The sequence below is a fragment of the Trachypithecus francoisi genome, unplaced genomic scaffold, assembly GCF_009764315.1.
Source record: "Trachypithecus francoisi isolate TF-2019V2 unplaced genomic scaffold, Tfra_2.0 Lachesis_group10, whole genome shotgun sequence".
Taxonomy (NCBI): Eukaryota; Metazoa; Chordata; class Mammalia; order Primates; family Cercopithecidae; genus Trachypithecus; species Trachypithecus francoisi.
In genome coordinates, this window is record NW_022681455.1 from 70414270 (window position 1) to 70423871 (window position 9602).

Consider the following 9602-nt stretch of genomic DNA (forward strand, 5'->3'; position numbering starts at 1 on the left):
CTCTGAGAGCAACGCAGGAACCGGTGCACTTGCGCTGCCTGGGAAAAAGCCGGGGCTCCTGGAGGCGGAGGCGAGGCCTGGGACCCAATGAGAAGGGCGCGGTTGGAGAGGAGGGGCTGGCCAAAAGCCATTTAAATAAGGCCTAGGCGGAACCGCAGTTCTAGTCGCCTAGCTCCAGCTTGGCCTTTGGGTTTGTTGTGGTGGTGTTGTCTCCTGCAGGACCGGCCGCAGCATGGACACTCCCAGGCGGTTTCCGACGCTCGTGCAACTGATGCAGCCAAAAGCAATGCCAGTCGAGGTGCTTGGTCACCTTCCTAAGCGGTTCTCCTGGTTCCACTCTGAGTTCCTGAAGAATCCGAAGGTAGTTCGCCTTGAGGTCTGGCTGGTGGAAAAGATCTTCGGTGAGTGGAGCAAGGAGGGGCAGCCCCCATGCGGCTTCTTTCTGCCGCCCACACCCACATCCCACTGCGTTCCAGGGCAAGCCTCCCCAGTATCCAATGCCCTCTGGCTGTCTCCTCCTTCCACCTTCCCCTCCCAAGACCCCCGGGAGCCACCTGTCCCTCACAGCCTCTCTGCTACCCGCGCAGGCAGGGGCCGAGAACGCATCCCGCACGTCCAGGGTATGTCCCAAATCTTGATTCATGTGAATCGGTTGGACCCTAACGGCGAGGCTGAGATCTTGGTATTTGGGAGGCCTTCTTACCAGGAGGACACAATCAAGATGATCATGAACTTGGCTGACTATCACCGCCAGCTCCAGGCGAAAGGTACGGACGGGGCTGGGAATGGGGCTCCCTGGAGCAAACTCTGGCTCCGTAGGAGTGATCCTGGGGTTTCCTGGCTGCTGGGGCTGCAGTCTCGCCCTCCCAGTCGGCCCCCGGTTAGTGGGTGGGGGAGGGGGCGATTGCCATGGATCCAGAAGGCCAAAGTGAACCCGCATTCTGGGATTCCTGGTCCTACTCCCGCAGGCCGCTTGGGTGACTGTCCTCTTTTGGAGAGGATATAGGGACACAGCTGTGGCCTCCGCACACTGCTCTTCTTCCAGGCTCAGGAAAGGCGCTCGCCCAGGATGTCGCCACTAAGAAGGCCGAGACTCAGCGGTCTTCAACAGAAGTCCAGGAGGCCGGGACTCAGCGTGCGGTGGAGGTCCGGGAGGCCGGGACCCAGCGTTCGGTGGAGGTCCGGGAGGTCGGGACACAGGGTTCTCCGGTGGAGGTGCGGGAGACCGGGACCCAGCAATCTCTGGAGGCTGCCAAACAGTCGGGGACCCAGCAATCCCCCGAAGCTGCCAGCAAGGCAGTGACCCAGCGGTTTCGCGAGGATGCCCGGGCCCCAGTTACCAGATTATGAAGGCATCTCGGGCCCTGGAGCCAGAGCCAGTCAGGGGTTAAAGTGAAAGCCCGTACTTCGCCCAGAAGCTGCGGTTGGGGGGAGGATGATGTGGATTTTTTGTTTTACCCCTTCTGTTGAATGGTTGCAAACACAAACTTGAGTTCTAATAAAGAATTGCAAACTGGAAGCCGCCCCCTACTTAAGCCCCCGAAGCTGAGGTAGGGGTGGATGATGTGGATTGTTTTTTTTTTTACCCCTTCTGTTGAATGGCTTCAAACACAAACTTGAGTTCTAATAAATAATTGCAAAGTGGAAGCCCCCCGCTACTTAAGTCCAGGAAGCTGGGGTGGCGGGGGAGGTTGATGTGGATTGTTTTTGTTTTACACCTTCTGCTGAGTGGTTGTCAACACAAACTTGAGTTCTAATAAACAATTGCATTTCCCTGACGTCTGTATTTTGGAAGGTAGAGGGGAGGGAAAGGCGTATTCCTCCAACAGCCCAGTTCTGCCCTGAGCCGCTCTCTACCTCGAGACAGGTGGGGTTTCTGGCTCCTAGCCACCCGGGGTCGCAATCTTCCCTGGCTGTGGTCCGGTGTGCCCCTTGTACTCCTTAACCGCGCGCATCTGGCTTTAACAGGTGAGAAGCCTCTCCGGCCCACTAGGAAACCTCTCCAAGCCCGCTGTGGTTCTACTCAAGGTGACTTGGGATGAGAAAACAGGGTCGCTTGGGGGCCAGCTGGATTTGGAAGGCCGTGGGTGTATGTCGACGCTGCCACAGAACACTTTCCCCGCTGGGGAAAATTACATTGGGGAAGGGGGAAACGAAGAGAGCCGAGCTGCACTCTCCGGCTGCACTCTTGCCGTCTTCAGGTCTTGCTTGGGTCATCCACCTTCCAGGAAGGTCGTGGACACCAGCAAGATACAGGCACCGGCTACTCTTTCCTCGGTTACTATGGCAGCGAGGAGCCGGAGCAGAGAACACTTTGGCTTCCCTCGGGTCACAGCTCTGGTCAGGGCACTGGGATGCAGGTCCCTGAGCCTGCGAATTAATCTAGAAGAATGCAAGCCAACAGCTGGGTGCTAGGATTAAACAGTAGCACGCAGTAATTCTGTAATTAGGATTTAATTAGGATTTTTTTTTTTTTAACCAAGAATCACATAATTTTCATTTTATTTTGGAGACGGAGTCTCGCTCTGTCCCCCAGGCTGGAGTGCAGTGGCCCAATCTCGCCTCAACACAACCTCTGCCTCCCGGTTTCAAACGATTCTCCTGCCTCAGCCTCCCCAGTTGCTGGGACTACAGGCCCGCGCCACCATGCCCAGCTAATTTTTGCGTTTTTGGTAGAGAAGGGGCTTCACCATGTTGACCAGACTGGTCTGACCTCAGGTGATCCGCCCGTCGCCTGGGCCTCCCAAAGTGCTGGGATTACAGGCATGAGCCACCACGCCCCGCCAATCACTAGTAATTTTTAAAAGTTCAAAGCTAACTTTAAATGTCAGGGGAATGTCTATCACAAACTTTTTGTCACCACTAATTATCACTCGAGTTTAAAATAATCATGTACCTTACAATAAGGGAATTACCACATAAAGCTGAATTTACAAAAACTTATTAGCAACTTTTTTTTTTTTTTTTTTGAGACGGAGTCTCGCTCTGTCGCCCAGGCTGGAGTGCAGTGGCCGGATCTCAGCTCACGGCAAGCTCCGCCTCCCGGGTTTACGCCATTCTCCTGCCTCAGCCTCCCGAGTAGCTGGGACTACAGGCGCCCGCCACCTCGCCTGGCTAGCTTTTTTTGGTATTTTTTAGTAGAGACGGGGTTTCACCGTGTTAGCCAGGATGGTCTCGAACTCCTGACCTCCTGATCCGCCCGTCTCGGCCTCCCAAAGTGCTGGGATTACAGGCTTGAGCCACCGCGCCCGGCCTATTAGCAACTTTTAACTGGTAATCATTTTATTAAAATAGTTGACTAATTTTAGAAGAACTTTAGAACATTTTAAATTTAAAATCAACACAAAATCAGTTTCAAATGAGGATGCATCCGAGCAGAACTAAAACTCAATGTGTATGTTTTTTGTCTTTCTCTGTGTAATACCCACCTTACCAGAATGTTGGATTCTCTCCTTTACAAGCTGTTTTCATTGTCCTTGACCAAATTCAGTGTTAACCAATCTATGTTCATGTGTAACTTTACTTTTTCTGCTGTCTACCTCCTATTTTAATTAAGTAGCTTTGTAGACTGTTTTAACATTTAAGAAGGCAAGTCTACTTTTTTTGTTTGTTTTTGAGACGGAGTCTTGCTCTGTCACCTAGGCTGAAATGCATTGGCATTCCACTGCAATCTTCACCTCCCGGGTTTAAGCAATTTTCCTGCCTCAGCCTCCCAAGCAGCTGGAATTACAGGCGCCCACCACAATGCCTCGCTGATTTTTGTATTTTTAGTAGGGACGGAGTTTCACCATGTTGGCCAGGCTGGTCTTGAACTCCTGACCTCAGGTGATCCGCCTGCCTCAGCCTCCCAAAGTGCTGGGAATGCAGGCCTGAGCCACCGTGTCCGGCCCTCACAACCTTTTCAACTCATCCAAAACATCTATGAACATCTTTCCTGGAACTGACACTTTAAGTTTCACCTATTCATATGGTTGCTTCTTTCTCTAAACACCCAATAAATGGAAACTCTGTATCATGCTGGAATTATAGATGTCATCAAGTCAAGCCAGCTGCTTAGTGTGGAGGAACAGGAGAGGTTGCCACACTGGAGGCTGAGGCAGGAGAATTGCTTGAACCTGGGAGATGGAGGTTGCAGTGAGCCGAGATTATGCCACTGCACTCCAGCCTGGGCAACAATGTGAGACTCCATCTCAAAAAGGAAAATAAAATAAAAATAAATAAAAATAAAAATCCCACCAGGGCCAGGTGCAGTGGCTCATGCCTCTAATCCCAGCACTTTGGGAGGCCCAGGCGGGAGAATCACCTGAGGTCAGGAGTTTGAGACTACCCTTGTCAACATGGTGAAACCCTGTCTCTACTAAAAATATGAAAATTAGCTAGGTGTGGTGGCACATGCCAGTAATCCCAGCTACTTGGGAGGCTGAGGCAGAAGAATTGCTTAAATCAGGGAGGCGGAGGTTGTAGTGAGCTGAGATCACACCACTGCACTCCAGGCTGGGTGACAGAGCAAGACTCCATCTCTAAATAAATAAATAAACAAACATTAAAAATCATACCAGGAAAAACCTGAAAGAATTAATCAAATTTCTATGGGAGAAAATTAGGAGCTCTTAAACTTAAAAGGGTGGGGACATGGGAGAACACGTAGGAAACAGTAATCGATTTAACTACATAAAATAAAAATCTTTCACATGCAAAAAAAAAATTTAAGAGGGTGGAAAATGCTGGTAATAACAGACCATTGTTACAAAAGCTTATAGAGATAAATAAAAATCCTTATCTTCACCATTTGAAAGAAGTCAAGAAAGGAATGAATAAAGAAAAATGTAAAACTGAAACAAAGAAAATATTCAACATCACCTCTAATCAAAAATGCACAATTAAAGAGACTTGTGAGTTTAAAATGCTTGCAAAAGGCTGGAACACTTTATTGCCAAGGAGTGAATAAATTCCATGAGACAAACCAATCCTAATTGCGCTTGAAGCCACAGGGCTTTTGACACCTTTCACCCCAAAAATGCTACTTCCAGAAAGTGGGGCAGCAAGGATAGGAGCTGTTTTGCAGAGATTGGTAATCTCAGTACAACACGTAATGGAAAAAAAACCTGGCCCATGCCGGACACCTGTGTAGCCTCGCCTTGCAGAAAAAGGGAGACAGCCGGCTCCAAGGCAGGGCGCCATCCACAAGCCAAGGTGCCAGGGATCCCCGTTTTTCCGTGGTGAATCGCAAAGCTACCATTAATGAATGCTGACCGCCCAGGCTTGCTTGTTGGAATGTCATCCTGTGCCAGACGGACGCCCCACTCCAGGAAAACGCACAGCTGGTGCTCTTCGGAGGGTCAATTACCAGCTTCAAAGTGAGAGCCTCAGATAAGCTGCTTTGGTAGTACCTGTGAGCTCATCAGAAATGCAAATTACAAGCCCCATCCCAACAGTACTGAATCAGAATTCTCTGGAGAATGAGCCTAGGAAATTGTGTTTTAACAAACTCCCAAGGTGATTTTTTACAAGCTTTAAAGTTTGACAGCCAATTATGTAAAAACAAAACAGATCACCATTTGTGAGGTTATCTGACCCTGCATATCTGCCCCCTGTGGGTGAGGGCCTCATTCTGACCATAAAATTATAGAAGGATTAGGAGTTTCAAAATGATGGGAATTCAGAAAGAAAAAAACAAAAAAAAAAACCCAAAAACCTACAAAACTACAACCTGCCAGCCTTCTGCCCACCCTTCATATCAAAACATGAGTAAGAGTCAATCTTTTATAAATTTGCTTTATTATAAGTGTGTGAAGATCTTAATACCATTGGCAAAATAGCCATTTCTTTATTAGAATAGTTCAAGCTCACTCTTGCAACAAAATAAACCACATTCCATCAAGACACAGGAAAAAGGAATGCAGGGATTTAGGAATACTATACTTGCTTCTCTTCAACTTTAGCAAAAAAAGTTGGAAAGTTCTTAAGATGTTCCCGACAGTAACTATGTTGTCTTAAGCAACAGGATCCTGGGGAGAGTGGGGGTCTGATGCATGGGCCTTCAAGTTCTTCTCAAGGTGTTTCATCTTCTCAGCTGGAAGAGAAGCAGTTGATACTAACCATGGACAGGGAAAAGTGTTCGCTGTTTCGAACTACTCCGTGATTGGGAGTTGGGGAGAGAAAGACCTGCGGTGGAGGCTCCAAACCTGGCATCTGCGATAGCGTCATAACCCAGCTGAGGCTGACTTGGGCAGTGATGGGCCTGAATGTATCAGATCTTCGCTGACTTTCCCAAGGTCCCACCCCGGGATCCCCTCCCAACAAACTTCGTGCAGCCCCTGGGGTCTGGAAACCAAGCAATTTTGAGAAGGTTAAGGGAGGATGGAAGGAAACCGAGCAAGGCCAGTATGGTCACTCGTGGCTTCCTCCACATGCTGGTTCTCAAAGACCCTCACCTCGGGCACGATGTTCTCGGTGAAACCATGCCAGGCACAGGAGCATGCTCTTCACCCGATTCTGTACACTGGGCCGTCCAAAAACGGTGATTTCGACTAGGTTCCCAGAGTCCACTATGTCCACTGTCATCAGGGCCTGGCTCGTCCACTCCATTTCTGGAATCATGGCTCTGTCGGGGCCTAAACAAGTCAAGACTCTGAGGGGCCGCACGGTGGCAGGTTACAAGCTGAATTTTAAGGGAATGTTGGCCAGGGAAGGGAAGAGCTGGAAGGTGGGCAATCACTGTAACACTTCTGGCTTGCGAATCTGGGAAAGAAGCTTTAGAGAGCTGCTCTGCCGAGTCTCTCTCAGACTGGAGGTGGACAGCCCACTAGCACACCCGGGGTCGCTCACCAAAGAGCTCGTCTGCCAGCCACGCCTCCAGGTAGAACACCAAAGGCTCTCTCAGTTCCTGCACCGGAAACCACCAAGGCCGGATGCGAATCTGCGGCGGCGGAAGTGGTAACCTACGCAGCTGCTCCAGGGAGTGGGCCGGGGTCTGTTTGCCCCGCTGGGACTCAGCAGCACCAGCGTCATCGACCATACTGGGACCAGCAGCCGCGGAGCGCGCTCGAGGCGGCTTTCGCGGGACCTCTTCCAGACCCAGGCGCGAAGCACGGGCTCTCTTTTACCGTATTCGACCCGCTCCGCCCCTTCCGGCGGCGCCTCGCACCGCGTCGGGGTGAGCCGGGGCAATCGACGCCCGGGCCTAGCGCCACATGGGGCACTTCCTGTGCTGCCTCAGTCGCCGGGATTGCCTCTTTGACTTTGAACTAGTATTCATTTGGCCTCCTGTTGGGTATCCATCTCTACTAAACCCATCTCTACTAAAAATACAAAATTAGATGGATGTGGGCCAGACACAGTGGCTCACGCCTGTAATCCCAGCACTTTGGGAGACTGAGGCGGGTGGATCACCTGAGGTCAGAAGTTCGAGACCAGCCTGACCAACATGGAGAAACCTAGTCTCTACTAAAAATACAAAAAATTAGCCGGGCATAGTGGCGCATGCCTATAATCCCAGCTACTCGGGAGGCTGGGGCAGGAGAATCACTTGAACCCAGGAGGTGGAGGTTGCGGTGAGCCGAGATCACACCATTGCACTCCAGCCTGGGCAACAACAGCAAAACTCCATCTCAGAAAAAAAAAAAAAAAAAAAAAGCCGGGAGTGTGGTGGTTACCTGCAATTCCAGCTACTCGAGAGGCTGAGGCAGGAGAATTGCTTGAACCCCAGAGGCAGAGGTTGCAGTGAGCCAAGATGGCACCACTACACTCCAGCCTGGACGACAGAGTGAGAGTCTATCTCAAAACAAAAAACAAAAAACAAAAAACAGAAAAACACCTTAACCTAATCAAGGTCAGATATTGTGGCTCACGCGTGTAATCCCAGCACTTTAGGAGGCGGAGGCCAGCAGATCGCTTGAGCCAAGGGGTTTGAGGATGCAGTGAACCATGATCACACCACTGCACTCCTGCTTGGGTGACAGAGCGAGACCCCAAAAATAAATCTAAAAAAATTTAAAACCTCAATCTAATCATGAGATGCACTTACATTGCTGTAGATAAAGAATATTTTACCCAGCATGTATAGAATTTTAACGGCTTCTTCAGGGGGACTGTGGTGATCTGAGCCACACAGGAATAAGTTAACTTCTCTCAAATTCCATTTCCTGGTGTGAAAAAGATGGTACCCCATTAGCTTGTAGGGATCTTCTGCCATAAACCCCACATAAATCCCCAGCATGCTGGACACTGTGAAGCAGTTAGTCTCAGACAACTCAGTCTCAGGTGTAACCCAACAGTGGCTAGTTCAGTTATTTCTTCCCCAGGGAAGAAATGATCCTGTGGGATTACTGCTCTCCCCTGAGGAAAGAACTTCTCTGCTCAGTGAGAGGCCAGAATCTGATTCGCAAGTGTTAGTGTCACGCCTCTCAGCTTTGGGGAGACCGATAAGCCTTTGCACCTGAGCCTGCCAAAACGAGAGGGCTATTGCGCAAGGAAACCTTTTGGGAACTCAGATGGTCATGTGGGCCTCCTTGGAAGCCTGGGGACAAGTGGGCAGTTTTCCCGAGTGCATGGAAGCCAACACCAGAGACTGAGGTGGAGAGATGCACTGAGTCGACCTGGCCGGGTTAATAGAACACTTCTCCCACCATCTGGGTTAGCTTCTCGGGGTGCCAGGGATCCTGCAATGGGCCTGATGCCAGCCCGAGATCAAAATGGGAAAGGAGCCAGAGCAAATTGATGTTCCATAGAGCTCTTTTTTTTTTTTTTTTGAGACGGAGTCTCGCTCTGTTGCCCAGGCTGGAGTGCAGTGGCCGGATCTCAGCTCACTGCAAGCTCCGCCTCCCGGGTTCACGCCATTCTCCTGCCTCAGCCTCCCGAGTAGCTGGGACTACAGGCGCCCACCACCTCGCCCGGCTAGTTTTTTGTATTTTTTAGTAGAGACGGGGTTTCACCGTGTTAGCCAGGATGGTCTCGATCTTCTGACCTCGTGATCCGCCCGTCTCGGCCTCCCAGAGTGCTGGGATTACAGGCTTGAGCCACCGCGCCCGGCCTTCCATAGAGCTCTTAAGGGCTGGAAGATTCTTTCTCACTTTCTCTCTCCTTTTCTTTCCTTCTCTTCTTTTGTTTTCTTTTTTGAGACAGGGTCTCACTCTGTTACCCAGGCTGGAATGCAGTGGCATGATCTCAGCTCACTGAGTAGCTGGGGCAGGTGCATGCCATCGCACCCATTGTAGAGACAGAGGTCTCCCTTTGTTGCCCAGGCTGGTCTCAAACTCCTGGGCTCAAGCAGTCCTCCCGCCTTGGCCTCCCAAAATGTTAGATTATAGGCATGAGCCACTGCAGCTGGCCAGGGCCAGAATATTTTAAGTATGCAATTATTTATTTATTTATTTATTTAGAGACGGAGTTTCGTTCTTGTTGCTCAGGCTGGAGTGCAATGGCGAATCTCAGCTCACTGCAACCTCCGCCTCCTAGGTTCAAGTGATTCTCCTGCCTAGGCCTCCCAAGTAGCTGGGATTATAGGCATGCACCACCATGCCCGGCTAGTTTTGTATTTTTAGTAGAGGTGGAGTTCCACCATGTTGTCCAGGCTGGTCTCGAACTCCTGACCTCAGGTGATC

General features: G+C 50.4%; 2 protein-coding genes across 2 annotated transcripts; one reads left to right on the forward strand and one right to left on the reverse strand.

Annotated features, from left to right (window-relative positions):
* Positions 1–96: 96 nt before the first annotated feature.
* Positions 97–1756, forward strand: KHDC3L (KH domain containing 3 like, subcortical maternal complex member). The gene is made up of 3 exons (XM_033219912.1): positions 97–401; positions 588–767; positions 1046–1756. Exons 1-3 carry the CDS (start codon positions 233–235, stop codon positions 1348–1350), a joined length of 654 nt encoding a protein of 217 aa, XP_033075803.1. The 5' UTR covers positions 97–232; the 3' UTR covers positions 1351–1756.
* A 4005-nt stretch (positions 1757–5761) lies between these two features.
* Positions 5762–7261, reverse strand: OOEP (oocyte expressed protein). The gene is made up of 3 exons (XM_033217666.1): positions 6829–7261; positions 6435–6614; positions 5762–6073 (listed from the first exon to the last, which is right to left on the reverse strand). The coding sequence occupies exons 1-3, from the start codon at positions 7016–7018 to the stop codon at positions 5994–5996; spliced, it is 450 nt and encodes a 149-aa protein (XP_033073557.1). The 5' UTR covers positions 7019–7261; the 3' UTR covers positions 5762–5993.
* Positions 7262–9602: the final 2341 nt, after the last annotated feature.